General features: G+C 48.2%; 2 protein-coding genes across 2 annotated transcripts; both read left to right on the forward strand.

Moving 5' to 3' along the window:
* Nucleotides 1–37: 37 nt before the first annotated feature.
* Nucleotides 38–9,522, forward strand: LOC122368575 (GMP synthase [glutamine-hydrolyzing]-like). Its single transcript, XM_043342637.1, has 12 exons — nt 38–282; nt 516–669; nt 851–994; nt 1,270–1,435; nt 3,848–3,999; nt 5,538–5,753; nt 6,433–6,612; nt 6,905–7,030; nt 7,426–7,541; nt 8,224–8,338; nt 8,672–8,860; nt 9,099–9,522. The coding sequence occupies exons 1-12, from the start codon at nt 38–40 to the stop codon at nt 9,198–9,200; spliced, it is 1,905 nt and encodes a 634-aa protein (XP_043198572.1). The 3' UTR covers nt 9,201–9,522.
* A 333-nt stretch (nt 9,523–9,855) lies between these two features.
* Nucleotides 9,856–15,792, forward strand: LOC122368572 (leucine-rich melanocyte differentiation-associated protein-like). The gene is made up of 7 exons (XM_043342627.1): nt 9,856–10,060; nt 10,387–10,487; nt 11,298–11,421; nt 11,655–11,794; nt 12,042–12,162; nt 13,027–13,129; nt 14,657–15,792. The coding sequence occupies exons 1-7, from the start codon at nt 10,019–10,021 to the stop codon at nt 14,734–14,736; spliced, it is 711 nt and encodes a 236-aa protein (XP_043198562.1). The 5' UTR covers nt 9,856–10,018; the 3' UTR covers nt 14,737–15,792.
* The last annotated feature ends 126 nt before the right edge of the window (nt 15,793–15,918 follow it).

The following is a 15,918-nucleotide window of genomic DNA, read 5'->3' on the forward strand; positions in this document are numbered from 1 at the left end:
ATTCACTTTCATTCACCAATGATCGCTTCGATATCCGATGTCACATGTCTCTCCTCTTCTCGCTACCAGGGCCATCATCATCTCGGGCGGACCAAGCTCGGTCAATGCCGAGGACTCGCCGCAGTATGACTCGGACATATTCCGGATCAACATCCCTGTGCTGGGCATCTGCTACGGCTTCCACATGATGAACAAGGAGTTCGGCGGCGTCGTGCAGGCCAAGGAGGAGCGTGAGGACGGACAGTTCGACATCGAGGTCGACAACCAGTGCGTCCTCTTCAAGTGAGTGGCGATGGAGAGAAGGGCGCATTTGTGGACGATCGACGCTGCGAATTGTCTTGACGTTCTTCATTCTAGTAAATAAGAGATGGTATGAGTTAGCAGTTTTATTGTGTCCAATTTAAAGAAGCGCGATGGCTGCCCATGACGCAACCTACAGCAGTGCAGTAATCTACATCTGTCTGCACTAGTCACCCGATCGACCCCCTCCTTCTGCCTCTCTTACGCCGCCGCAGGGACCTGGAGAAGACGCAACAGGTGCTCCTAACGCACGGCGACTCTGTGATTCGCGTGGCGGACAACTTCAAGGTGGTCGGCCGCTCCGGTAACTTGGTGGCCGCCATCGCTAATGACAAACTCCGGCTGTACGGTGTACAGTTCCACCCAGAGGTGGGTGATGGACCGGACTGGGATGAAGAGTGCTTAGGGAGTATCATGGGCATGTAGAGATATCCTTCAATGCATATAAACGACGTGTTTTAGGCGGACATGTTGGTACTGACCAGTTTCCGGCCTGTCTCATAAGTTTTTGAATACGCTCTATGTAAACTGACGTTCTGCTCTATGCCAGGTGGACCTGACGGAGCACGGCACAGCGATGCTGCGTAACTTCCTGTACAACGTGGCCGGTGTGACGGGATCGTTCACCCTGCGATCGCGGGAGGTCGAGTGTCTGGAGAACATCCGCACCGCCGTCGGCTCACAAAAAGTCCTGGTCAGTCGGTGATGCTTTGGCGGTCGGTTATGACAGTGTACTGGATTTGCATCTTATCGCTGACTGCGGATGTATTTGTCAGCGGATACTTGATTGAGAATAGATTCAATGCCTCGGTGAAAGTCCATACCCCACTTATTAACTTTTGCTGTTTCCTCGTCGACCCGCAAAGATCTATTGCCAAAGAGGAGATGAACCAATGAAGCCCCTCCATATTGTATCGTTCAAATGCCATTGTCGATATCGCGGTGTAACCGTCACCTCTCTGTCCACAGCTGCTGGTCAGCGGTGGTGTCGACTCCACCGTGTGTGCGGCGCTCCTGCACAAAGCGCTCAGCCAGGACCAGGTGATAGCCGTCCACATCGACAACGGGTTCATGCGAAAACACGAGAGTCTGCAGGTGGAACAGAGTCTCCGCAAGATCGGACTCAAACTCAGGGGTGCGTAGTATTTATGACGAACGAACTGCTCACATGCCTGTGTATTAGGGATGACCGAGATTTTCGAATTTGCAATTTCAGTTCGGCTCACCTTTTTTCCGATGTAAAATTGAATTTTAAGGTGGGATGTCCTCTTGCAATTTTTTGATAAAAACACTCCTTTCGTAGTAAATTTGCACATTTGTATTTAACCCTCGCCGGACCTATTGGTTTTCTATACGCACCCCGGCCGAGAATGAGAGGTTGGTACGACCCCCCTCGCCGTTTCGCCCCTAATTGAGCTAGAGCCTTGGAGAAAGAACGAGCGTGTACGCCGTTACGAGACGCAGCGATTGGTACCCGATTTTAAGGCCTGAGGTTATCTGGTGACCTCTGAGGTCAGGTCAAGTGGCGCTAGACCGGTTCGGTTTTTGGTGAATAACTTCGCTCAAAATGGTCGCAGAGCCGCAATTTTGTCAGCATCGTGTTTTGCTATATCAGGCGCGTCGAATGGTATACTTTTTGTTCGGGTGAGAGTAAGTTACGGTGTTGACCTCGGGTCAAGGTCAGGTCAGGTCCCCTCAGGCCACGGCCTTGATTAAAAGAGGTTATGTTGCATATCACTCGATTCGGCAGGTCTTTCCTGAGTCCATTCGTGACTTTGGCGACTCGCTAACTCAATTTGATCGGGAGTTATTGACGAAAAACCCATATCACCTTAGGTATTTCATACACCTTTATTTGGCTCATCACAAAACAGGATGGAATGAGGGCAAGTGGTGATATTACGTAGTTTATTCAGCATTTGCATAACTCTTTCCTCTCAGTTTGTTTCGCCCTTCCTACAGCAACTCCTTCGACTCTTCTCCAAAGCTTCTCCTGTTTGACCGTGAGACTCTTCTCCTAGATGATCACTGGACTGGAGGGCTGAATCTTGCATTGGATTTCAGTCACTGCGCCAGGATAAGCGGAATCAGCTCCTTCACGATGTCTCTCACACCAATCTTCTTTCTCGCTCTTTCTTTTCGATCATGAGCTGTTCCTGAATCAAAACTCCTCTTTGCAACACAGCCCTTACGGCTGGTACCTACCTACTTCATTCTGGATGCCGCCAGATGCCTTCCTGATGGTTCGTTTGGCCTAAGCATCCATCTACGTTTAGCTTTGGGCTATCTGCTTGAATTATGGGCCCTGATGGAATATAAAAAGGCATCAGAAGTCGCGGAACTCTTATCACTGGACTCGGATGAATGGAAACCGCCAAATCGCTAAACTTACTGATCCCATTGACATGTTTAATATTTATTTGTTCAGCTATATTCCTTCAGTGCACTTCGATGGTGATTGTTGGTAGACAATTGCAAACAAATTTGAATAAAATTGATTTAAATGATTTGTATCAGCTGAGAAGTCAATTGCATATGTTGATAGAGTTCTTTCAAACAGATTTGGGTACTAACCTTAACACCAGCATTGACATGTGCCTTTTCACTATATGTTACTGTATAGTAGGAAAAATTATTCAAGGGCATAGTTATTAGCTTGCATCCAACGAATTGATATCGCTTATATTTAGCTACCTGTAACGATATGTGTGAACAACCAATCAGTGCCGTTGTATTGTTCCTGCCGAGGGATAGGCTTTAGTTGTCAATGCCTCTGGCAAGATTCAGCAATTCTGGAAGAGTTTAACTTGATCTGAAGAGCAGCTTCACCTGTTTCGTAGGCTTTTGCATCCACCGGTATTCCATCCAACCTGATTCCTTAGACTCGTACGCCGTATGATGAGGTTTCGAAGCAAAAGACCATTCATCGATAAGAAAGAGGAGGTACGGAACTGATGTTGCAAATATGCCACTGACATCTGAAAACAGCTCCCATAAAACTGCATTTTTACTACGGAAGATGTATCCTGATCAATTTTTGTCTCATGTAAGACCCTATCTAAAATTCAATTTTACATAGGAAAAATAGTGAGCCGAAGCCGAAATATGAAATTCACCCAATTCGAAGTAATCTCGGTCAGCCCTACTGTGTATGCTGCGTGGATTTTCATTCACTTAATGAATATCAAATCTGTTTGTGTGTTATTTGACATCACTTGAAATGTATCGGCAGTTAAGTGAATTGGCTACACCCATATTTGTCATATAATTTGTAAAAATCACATTTTTCTTTGGATTATACGAGACCATGATTTGATATATGAAGATTGCTTGGAGACGGTTGTCTTCATTTATATCCTCGAAACATCAAACAAGTATAGCTTTAGTTTTACAAACAGTGCCTTTTGTTCATGCTGTTCGCTACGGTTTTCAGGAACTAAGATGACAGCCTCCAGATCCCCTATCTTTATGTTTATTTGTCTTATGTTACCAGCGCATGGTAATTGTATGCTATAAACTAAACTATCCGTCTGTGTGTCCCCGACAGTGATAAACGCGCGGCATAATTTCCTGAACGGCAGCACGACAATCCCGGAGACGGGAGCCAACGGCGTGCTTCGGAAACGTGCCACCGGTCTGCTCTGTCGTACCACGCACCCCGAGCAGAAACGGAAAATCATTGGCGACACATTCATCAAGGTGGGGAGAAGATGTATGGGGGGGGGGGGTGAGGGGAACGAGGAATACCTACGAGAAGTATAAGGACTTCGGTTCGTCGGGAATGCGATGACGCGATTGAAGGATTGTACCTGAACAGAGTATCGGTGTGGATGAATTTTGGGGGAAGTAAGATTGATATTAGATAGATTATATTCTTCTGTAGATTCGCCAAGGTGTTCCATGCATTAACCCGCGCACCGACGGGGGGGGGGGCAGATATCCGCCCCCCCCCCCTGAGGTTTTTCGCGAATAGCGGGAAAACCGCGGCGCGTAGCGCCGCGAAATTTGGTATGACTATTCCCTCATCAATTTTACATATGGTGTGCAAGTTTGAACCTCCTACCTTTCAAGGTCAGGTCACGAGGTCACTTTGAATGACCCAACCTCAAGTCACTTTTTTGCAACTTTGTCACCGTGCCAGAGCTACAGTAGATGTCGGAGGCATTTGAAAGTCGCAGGATGTTATTAGGTCATTAGTAGCTACAATTTGTATATCTCGGAATTTTGATATCGGTGACCTAAGGTCAGGTCAATTTCGCGACCTCCCCATTATAAGTCAATGGGGGAAAAATCAACTCCCTGTTTTTACCACTAAAACGGGTCGGAATGGCCCCATATACCATACATGACTTCATATACGATCAACCTTCACTACCTTGAGGTCTGTTTTGCTGTTGGGCAGCTGTGAGGTCATGTGACATCATCAAAGTTCACCAAAGGTTTTTGGCCAATAACTCCGTACAGGAACAAGATACAGACGCGTGGATGGTCTCATTGTGTTCAGCTCGTCAATCCGCATCGAATGATATACATGATGACCTCGAGGTCACGTGACCTGAGGTCAACCTTTGACCTTGACCTTTCGAGGTCAACATATATATATATATATATATATATATATATATATATATATATATATATATATATATATATATATATATATATATATATATATATATATATATATATATATATATATATATATATATCATTCGATGCGGATTGACGAGAGGATTACGATGATGCCCTTAGTTTGTTCCTATCTTGACTAATTCGAAAGTTATTCGAGAAAAACTCTCTCCATATCTAGCGCCGCCATTTTGACTTTTTCGACCCCTGTGACGTCATCTTTGACCTGACCTGAAAATGACCTAGTAAAAATTGTAGATCTTGACCGTGCGTATCCGATGCCGTTTACCGCTTGTCGCTATCTTGCTTCGTTCTCGAGATCTCAGGGGGGGGGGCGGTCATCCGCCCCCCCCCGTCGTTGCGAAGTTGGCGCAGACCCCCGTCGGTGCGCGGGTTAAGAGTTCAATATTAAATGCATTAGTGGGTGAGAATTGAGATTACTTGGAGCTGGAATGACGTAGGTCGGAAATTATCGCGAAAATGAATTATTTCGTTCCATGGCTCTGAGCTACCTACGTAGATAATGCACCCACATTGCCTAGTGGAGCTCACGGACACAGCTAAGCGTGACCGTGACCGGCGTGTCCCCCCCCCCCGTCCGTCGTCAGGTGGCCAATGACGTCATCAGCGAGCTGACGCTGCGTCCGGACGAGGTGCTGCTCGGCCAGGGTACGCTGCGACCCGACCTCATAGAGTCGGCGTCCCAGCTGGCCTCTGGCGCGGCGCAGTGTATAAAGACACACCATAACGACACCGACCTCGTCCGGGAGCTGCGGCAGCAGGGCCGCGTCGTCGAGCCGCTCAAGGACTTCCACAAGGATGAGGTTTGTGTGGGAGAGGATGGTGGTGATGGTGGTGTTAACGGTGATTGGTGACAGGACTGTGGTGATGTTATTAGTGTTCACATTGGCTGTGGCGAAGAATCTCCGTGAATTGTTGGGGAGAGTGGGGCAAAGCGGCCACCCTTCGTTTTAGCCCTCCTCAACAGCTGGCGTCAGCTCATTTATGGATGTCAATTATAATACTTCTCGTCGCGGTCGTTCGAATGAGCCAGACCTCGTTTTCCAACCCATCGCTATTTCTCCGTGACAGACAGAAAGGCAAAGACACTTAAGAGGACTTAAAAGTGTCCCAGTCATGTTTGCAAAGAAGTGTAAAATATCTTGATTGATTTATTAATGTAGAAGTGTTTTCAGTCACTTACGAAGGCACCCTGAGGTCGAAACGTCTGTCTATTTAGAATAGTTGCTTTTGTATGGACATCGGATATGAATAAACATACAAATTTCTGATATGCCACAGGTCGACAGGAAATGTCTGCGAGTTATGGGTTTTCGATTTCGAGCTTTAGAGGATATCGCATTACGTGGCTGACCTAATCAGCTATATCCGTCTCGATTGAGGAGATTAACTTTTCGTAACCCGACCGTAGCATCTTCTGGTACCAGGAGCAGCTGGTATGACCGGCTGACCTGACCGGCCTGGTGTTGTCCATGTTGCCAGGTCCGAGAGATGGGCCACGACCTGGGTCTACCGCCGGAGCTGGTACAGCGTCACCCGTTCCCCGGACCCGGCCTGGCCATCCGGGTCATCTGCGCAGAGGAGCCCTACATGAGCTCCGACTTTTCCGAGACGCAGGTGCTGCTGCGAATCATCGCCGACTACCACAGCTGCAAACAGCGGGTGAGTACTGACCACAGGCTGCTGCAAACCAGCTGAATTCAGTGCTGGAAACAGCCGGCGTGTAACTATTGAGGATAATATATAGCGTACTCACCGACCATGGCAGCTACAGAGGACGTGTGAGTCAATACTGACCACTGCTACATCCAGCGAGTGAATACTGACCACAGAGGCACCGCCGTCTCGCCATCTGCTGTTGTAACTTTACTCTGGATCTCTGTGACTCTAATTATATGCATCCCACCTCCTCTCGTCACCATTGTCTCGCTGACCCCGTGTCCCCTCCCGGCAGAGTCACGCCCTGTTGAACCGGATAGACGGCGCGACATCGGAGGAGGACCGCACCACCCTGCTGCGAATCTCGTCCAGGCACCGGCTGGCCACCACACTGCTGCCCATACAGACCGTCGGAGTTCAGGTCAGTGCGGATGCTTGTTACTTGAGGGAGGGGAGAGTCTTTAAATGGTGAGAAAGCAATGTATGCTTATATGTGTGCCAGTTGTTTGAAGATGGTATTAATATAATGTTTTTTTATGATTTGTCGTTTATTTAGGCTTTGTAGTGACATCTGGTGCATGGTGTGCCGTACTTGTAAAGGCCAAAACTGTTTGAAAGTCTATGCCATTTTTATAGTTATTCAAGATGCATGCTCATAATGATACAGGCTCATATTTTGATACTGTCCGGCTGGGAGTGGTCGACCTGTGGGCTTTCGTTGACCCCGCATTCCAGTGATCCTCTGACCCTGTCCCTGAATGACCCTAACCTGTTCCTTTGACTGCCAACTCGGTGCGCTCCATACCGTTCTCACAGGGTGACGGCCGGACATACAGCTACTGCGCCGGCCTGAGCAGCGACGCCGAGCCCGACTGGCACGACCTGATGCAGCTGGCGCGGCTCATACCACGCATCTGCCACAACATCAACAGGTACGCGGCGTTCATTATAGGCGGAGGATCGCTTCCTCCAATGACGTAATGGCAGAAATGGCGTCATCGATGGCATGTCTAGAGGGTGGCCATTTTACTATCGTAGCTCACCTAACGAAAGTCTTGGAAAACTCGACGAGTGAGAGACTGTAAAAACCTGTAGGGAGCCTACGTAAATGTGTTATACATACTTTTTTCAACTGTGTTCGTGTTTGACGCACGGGATTCAGCCTTGTCGCGAAGTCGAGGGGAAGAAAGGTGGCGTCACTGAGCCTGTGACGTCATCGATACTACCCTCGGACAGAAATTGTCGCTCCACAGAACAGCTGGCCGCGAGCAGAACACGCGGCTGCGTTATTGCTGGAGCGCACAGTCATTCAATCCATTCAGCCAATGAAAGATCAATGAATCGTCAATCACTTGGTCTCGAGTGAATTGGTTTGCCAATTGTTGGCCAAACTACACTGACGTGGTCATCCTAGGTCGTGTTGCCGAGATCATTTGAATTCGTCATGTCGTCACCGTCCAACTTAACCGCAATAATAGATAATGATAAACAAATGGATATATAATGCTAGCAGGTAGTGTTGCGAACATAGCTAATTTGCGTATGTTGCTCGCCCTGGTATCCAAACCTGAAACCTCATCGGCACTTCATGACAGCCGCCATGTTCTCCGGCAGGGTATGCTACATCTTCGGCGGCATGGTGAAGGCGCCGCTCACCTCCGTGACGCCCACGTTCCTGACTTCGGGCGTGCTCTCTCAGATCCGAGAGGCGGACTATGTGGCGCATCAGGTCAGTCGGTGTGGAGGGTCGATCGAGGGGGAGGAGTGCCAGGTCCCACAATGGGAGGGATAGTTTGCCGAAGGTAGGTGGTAGACCTGAGAGGCCGGCTATGTATTTGGGGATCAGTCGTGAGGAAGATAATTAGTGATATGAGCTGCTTCTATAATTTTAGCCTCTACATACATCCAGGCCGCTGTTTGAGAGGGAAATAAAATTAAGTTGTGTTTGTTGCATGCAATTTCATCCATGAGCTTCTGTTACCTGATTCATTCGAGAGTTTGTAACTCCGCTCCCGCTTGTATTCCTCCATTTGTAACCCCTCCGCTCCCGTGTCTCACCCAGGTGCTGTCGTCGTCGGGCTCCGCGTCGGTCATCAGCCAGATGCCGGTGGTGCTACTACCGCTGCACTTTGACCGTGACGCCACGTGCCACCAGCCGAGCTGCCAGCGCTCCGTGGTCATCCGCACCTTCATCACGCACGACTTTATGACGGGCGTGCCGGCCACGCCCGGTAAACAGCTGCCACTCGAGGTGAGGACAGCAACGGCGGGAGAAGTCGTCGGTGTGTAAGGTTTCGGGTGAATTCGGTTGTGATGGAAGCTTTCAATTTCGCAAAGGCAGTTTAATGTTTGTCAAATTTGGGGAAAAAATGGAGATAGAGATGTTATGGTTCATGGTTGATATCCTGGTTGAGAGCAGCCGCATGAGTCATTCTTGATAAGCTGTTCCGTTGCGCCCTCAGTAATGTGACGTTTACCCTCGTTTTCAGACGCTGAAGCGGATGGTGGCGGAAATCCAGAACGTCAGTGGCATCAGCCGGGTGTTGTACGACCTGACGGCCAAGCCGCCGGGTACTACAGAGTGGGAGTGAGCCGGCTGACCGGCGGACCCTCCTTCCCGTGTATCGTGTCGTATCGGGACGCGGCGCGCCTGCCGCCGCCGCTGTCAGACTTCTAGTATCTGCGGGTGGTTGTATCGTGAACGTGGTGCGCGCACAGGACGAGGAAGTCAGTGGCGCTCGCCGACGGGTCAGCGCTCGGCGAGTGGAGGGACGACGGACGTCACTTGGCGACCGCGCATGTGAAACTGTAACTTTGTTAATGATCCACTGTATGGCGCTATGCGGTCGTGGGCTGGCTGCTGAGACTCGGGCTCATCATAGGGGCGACTGAAATACATTCTGTAACACATGGGCTCTCAATTTGATGCAGTATGTCCAATGCTGATGCCTTGCAGAACAATGCCTGACAGGGATTAATAATATTTCGTACCGTTATAAGAGACGACTGCGCTTAGGAATGTTGGGATTCACGACTTTTTTGTAAGTGTGCAGAGAACCGGAGACGCAAAGCATATAAACGGGAATTGGCTGATTTGCCCTTACGTATTTGTATTTAGCTGATCTACCCAAGATTCTTTCAGATAGATCTGCCATCGATTGCAATGGCTTTTCCGGTGATGTTCTGTTTGTGTTATTACCTACAAAAAATAGCAGTAAAATAGAATGCAATTATTTCATTGACCGCATTCACGGCGCGGCAGTGACAAAACTGAATTTAACAGATATTCGTGGAGTGCGAAGAGCTCCTGCGGATTTCTATAGTTAGGTCACAATTAAAAGTAATTTGTTCTACTAAAGGATACCTATTTACATTTTCCGGTGTGCCCATCGTACCGTATTTCACGGCAATGCAAAATGAGCTCTATAACTTCATTGAGGAATCCAAAGAGGTCGGTGTTCCAATCCAGCCTTATCGTAATGTTTTGTGGCAGTGTCTGATATCCCAATATTAATGAAATATTGGCCGTGATAGTGTTCATTATTTGTCTTTTTGAGATTCTGTGTATTTTCACGATAATTTGTTGTTTGGACGCCTAAGTTTTAATAGTGTAGCTGATTTTGTTTTCTTTTAATGATAAACTGAGATGTGTTTGATCAACCTACTCATTTTGACAAACCATGCAGGATTCATGCTCACTTTGCATGCATCTACAAGGCATAAATGAACTTATCCATGTCACTGATGTCACTGATACTGACATTGGATGTTTTCCAGCTGCATGTGTTTGCTTCAGAAGGTGGCTATGTTCCGAGGGAAGTGTGTGGCTTGTTTGCCAAGGACACCATAAGGCTGAACCTCAGCTCCATACAACTCAGGTACTAGCATAGTGCTACTGGGCTCTGTTTTACAGCACCATGCTACAGCGTACTACGCGCAGCAGTGTATTTGAATTTTTTGGAAAGATCAATACACTCGGATGCTTGCAATGCTGGAATGTTAGGCCAAAATTGTCTCAAACACACCAATTCACCAATACAGCACCAATGCAGCAGCGCAGCATGGTGTTGGCAGCGCAGTATAGCATCTATACCGCTTACCGCTTAGCGGTAAGCGGTAAGCGGTATACTGCACTGCAGCATAGCAGCACTGCAGCATAGGGCACTGCAGTGTCAGGCCATGAAACGGCCTGGGTTGCTCATACCAATGTCCAATGCTGATATGTGTCAAGTCTGTCAGCGAGTATGCATATGTAAACATGAATGTTGCTTGATCTCCAGTGATTCTACAAGCAATGAGCAATGAGCAATGGGAATGCACTTTGATTAACACTTAATCCCGTTACCCTAAAGAAAATTCAATGGCTAGTTTAATATTGGTTTGCTATATCATGCAGAATGTAGATTGGAGCAGCTGATAGGTACACCAAAATGCCTGTGAAGTTCACCTTTCTTATGAAAATCAATTGCCTGTCACCAGTATGCTGATTAAGTTATTTTTTATTCCTTCTTTTGCACTGAAATAGGATCCTACTAGAAGACTATTCTCTCAGAACCAAGATTGATGATTTCAGCATATTTGAAGCTGTGCCCTCTGGCCTGTGTCTGATGCTGAAAATGCTATTGAATTCAGGTGTTACAAAGGCTGAAGGGTTGAGTTGAGAGACATTCTTGTTGCCCGATTTGCAGAACATCCAAGGGACTGGACATGTTCCCCAGGGTGGAGGAGGTGGTGCTGGACAACAACGAGCTCACCTGTCTTCAGCTGAACAGGATGCCGAGAATGCACACCCTGTCTTTGAACAAGAACAAGGTCAGAACTCAGACAAGATAGGTTTGAATAAAAGTACCTGGAGTGATGTCAGAACTTGAACACTGTTATTTGAGTTTTGTAATACATCTGACAAATTAAGTTTTTGGGCATTGAACTAGTTTTTTGTTGCCCCATTTTGCAAAATGCATTAGATATTCATCTTTACCATAAGATCTCGACCAGCCACTGCCATGACATGGCCTCTGGGTTACCCTGACTGCTGCTGTGGATAGATTGAGGAGCTGGAGCCGCTGCTGGTGACGCTGCAGAGGTGTGCCACCCGCCTGACGTACCTCAGCCTCCTGGGGAACCCGTGCAGCCCCGACCAGCTCACCGGAGACCGCTTCACGCCCGAGGACTACGCCCGACACAGGTCAGCGACTGACAGGGTCAGAGGACTGAGGACAGTGCGTGTCACCAGCAGACATGTGTTGGCAATATCTGTTGCTAGTGTGGAGGCTTAAAATCACCAGGACATTGCTAGAAAGAATACGCTCTAAGGATATGCTGTTCATGAGTTTCGCGGCGAAATTTTGTCGTTGCCACCCCTCTGAACACAAATTGTTTGTGAAATTCCATATTGAGACACACACTGAGTCGTTTTCTCTGCATCCTTTCAGACTGTATGTGCTCTACATGCTGCCCAACCTGCTGTTCCTGGACTCGATGGTCGTCTCGCGGAAGGAGCGTCTGGAGGCGAAGCGACGGGGCCAGTACTGCCGTACCGCGCGCCTCATCAGGGTGAGTGACCGAACAGACGGGTGGAAGCGAGGAAAAGAGCCTAACGCTATTGATTCCATGGATCGGCCCGACCGAATTTAAGTAGCTTGATTAGACAGCAGGCAAAAACGGTGTCAGAACCTTATCGGCGTAGTGGGTCATGTAAGCTTGCAATGTCTCATTTTTGCAATGACTCCACTTATCTCCTCCTGAGTGCATTGCTGCTGTCAACAAACAATCACGTCAACAAACGTAACTTTCAAACAGCTTCGGGAAATAACTGCAAACTTGCTGCCTCGTGACTAGCGTGACGGGGGCACATTCTTGGCGGACCACTTAAAACTCCTTCCAGTGCATGGCCGGCCGGAGTCGTTTGTATTGAACACACATCCAAGTCTGGCAGTGACAAACGGCCGAAGCTGTTCCGCGTTTTGGCGTGTCCATGACAGTTCTTTTTGTCGGCTTCTGCTGTGAAACTTTGATATTGGTCGTGTCTGCTGTGTTGACGTTTTGTCTGCCTTTTCCGCACATTGTCGCGTTATCTGGGGCCAATTTTCACTGTCATTCCAGCTGGTTTTGTTTGATCAAGTATATAGCATGCCCCATTGCAGGTCGCTTTAATGCGGGTTTGGAAAAAATACTATTAACTTAACAGAGGCTCACGAATTTCGTGCAAAGAAAACAACATATAACAGTTATCGACGGGGCAATAAGTCGTACCTTTAGTAGTCCATTTTGGCGCCGGATCTCCCGTGATAAGCCGAACATCCATGTGTTTTATGATGTATGCTAATGACTACCATTTCCTCCCTGCCACGTTATAAACCAGCCATCCAGCTGACAGACATCTCCCTTTGACCACGCTCCCTCCGGTCTGTTCCACAGTTCAGCGGTCCGACCGGCCCGGCGCGCACAGAGTGGGGAATGGACGCCCTCGACTCGGCTATCGCGCCGCCGCCGCCCCCGGTCGACCGACAGAAGCGAGGACGTGAGTATACAATACAGACGCACACTCAGACACGTGCGTGCCGACCGCGCGCGCAGAGGCTGATATTTATAAACGCACGGGCGGACATATACACAGTGAACGGTGGAAAATGGGGTCATATGTAACACGTGGGAATGGTAACGGGGGTCCACATTGCCTCATATGATGGTTTTACCTCGGTTTTTACAGACGGCTCGAAAACAGAACATGGTGTCGGCTGCGCTTTTGTGACTGGTCATGACACACGCACATTCTCTTTGCCAACTTCTGCCTCTGTTTTTTTCCGAGCTCGTTGCAATTGAGAAGGCTTTGTGTTTTATCGAGGTGTCTGACAGCTCCTGCTATCTGATCTTGTCAGACTCCCTTAGCAGCCTCTTATCTTTACGGAGTTTTAATCCAGACAACCCGATAGTACAAGACATTTTATCTCGTCTTACGTCGGTGGAACGAGCAGGTAAATTCATCCAGTTCTGCTGGATACCGAGCCATGTGGGCATAAGAGGCAACGAGCTTGCCGACGCGGCCGCAAGACGCGCGGCCGCGGCCCCCTGCCTCCGTCGTTTGCCTCTGCCGGCTCGCGATTTTTACCCAGCCGTTCGATCTTTTACGACGTTTAGCTGGCAGACAGAGTGGCGTCTCCATGGATCCGAGAAGCTACGAAAGGTGAAACCTACTCTGGAGCCCTGGCAGTCCTGCTTTCAAGGCAAAAGACACCATGAAGTGGTCCTCTGCAGACTACGGATAGGGCATACGTATGCAACGCATGGCTATCTCCTCCGTGGAGAATATGATCAACCAACATGTATCCATTGTGCCGTGCCGCTCACAGTCACTCACATTCTCTTAAGTTGCCCGCACCTCGAACCAAACCGGACACGCTGCCTCGGCCGCATTCCCCCAGGCACCACCATTCGCCACCTGCTGGGTGATAACTCACCCTGGGTTTTATCCGGCAGCATCTTTTCTTATATTCAATCCATCAGTTTTCCTGTGATATACTCGTTTTACTAGTATAACGTATCTCAAGTAGTTCTAGCCTTCTTCAGTTCGTCAGTTCTCTGTTGACATATCCGCTTTACCAGTACAGCGTTATGGGCGCAAAATGACCACCGCAGTCGACGCGCCCGTAAACCCCAATGAACGAACGAACGAACGGTAACGGGGGTCAATGATTCCCAAAGAACGATATAGGGCAGCAATATAACTAGAATGATAAGTTTACCTGTTCTTTGCAGTTTGACAGTTTTTTTATGCGTCTTCAACGTGTGATCTCGCCGAACAGCTAGCTGGTGCCCGTTTTTTTGCCTCCATGCCTATTTACGCTAATTTTGCTTCAAATGAAATAAGAGGAAGTTGTTCAAAATATTCTCTGGAATCAGTCACCCTTATTGGACCTCTAGTTCAGTAGCTAGCTAGACTTCGGACATCAACGACATAAGCTGATGTCACATCACATGGCACTTCAAAACTACCGTGCCTTCTCATCTCTCTCTCCGTGTGTGTAACCATCCCCCCGCGTTCCCACAGCGGTGTACGGCCAGCTGGCGTACCGGTACGTCGGAAAACACTCCGAGGGTAACCGGTTCATCAGGAATTCGGACCTCTAACCAGGAGGTACCGTCCGCATCAGTGGGGTCTTGAGGCACAATTCTACCTATATCCAGTGTCGCGGGGTGTCGCTGGGATCCAGACTAGTGTGTCCCGCCTGTGAGATGTGGTGGTGAGTTGTCGGTGAATTGTGAGACGACAGAGTGTCAGTATGCTGTAATACAGCGGCCACGGTAGCGTTTAATCCCATACTATGAGGCCACGCCACTGCTACCGTTACGCTGAGATGTTTATAGTGCTGTGTGGCTCCTCGTTGCGAGTTTTATTGCCTTTTATGACTGTTTATCGCAATCTTCCTGTGGTAGAGAGATGGATCGTGTGACTTAATAATTCGCCATAAAATGTGCATTGCAATGTTACCGAGGCTGTAGTTAATGGGAATGGAATTATCGGCGCAGGTTTCCTTCGACCTGCCGCGTTTCATCTTACCACTTTTATAAATGCGCATGATGTGAATGGGCATTGGGTCCCAACAACTATATGCAATATGCATCGTCTAGATTTGGGACGAGCGTGGATGTGTTGAGAAATGCGTCGTAATATGGATAAGGCTCAGTTCATTTCCCTTCTTGGTCTCATCTTTCCATGTTTTGATCATGTAAGGAACAAGGCTACTAGTGCCTTTCCCTCGCCGATGACTTATCTTGTGGGATATCCTATAGTTATTTGCATTCACATCGTATTTTTCATGCATTTATGCAGAGCTTACAACGCTATTTTTATAAACATTGTGCAATCACCGCGATGTAATTTCACGATGTGTATAATGCATGGGTCTTCGACATATCGTTTTGTAATTACGAGGTGAAAGATGCTGTTCTATTCTAGTGCTCTTAGCTGGATTTGGGTGTGATATTATCCACCGAATAACATACTGAGGTCCCCGTGCCTCAGTATGTCCCCGTGCCTGTACTGAGGTCCCCGTGCTGTGGTCAATTTTATGTAAACAGACGAGCTGCAATGTGAACCCCGGGCGAGAGTAAAACCCCACATTCCGCCAAGTGCAATTCTAGCTGAATAGGCAGCGTGAGGCAATACATTCCGAAAAATGTTTATTTCCTGTGCACCTCTACTTTCCCGGTAAGCTAGTGTGTCCAGCTCGATCGTTTCTGGCACGGGACAGTGCGGTAGCGATTTATTCCTGATTCGTGAATCGTGGAAGATGTGAAATGCTATGTCCT

Source organism: Amphibalanus amphitrite, unplaced genomic scaffold (genome assembly GCF_019059575.1).
Source record: "Amphibalanus amphitrite isolate SeventyFive unplaced genomic scaffold, NRLGWU_Aamphi_draft 000958F_arrow, whole genome shotgun sequence".
Classification (NCBI taxonomy): domain Eukaryota; kingdom Metazoa; phylum Arthropoda; class Thecostraca; order Balanomorpha; family Balanidae; genus Amphibalanus; species Amphibalanus amphitrite.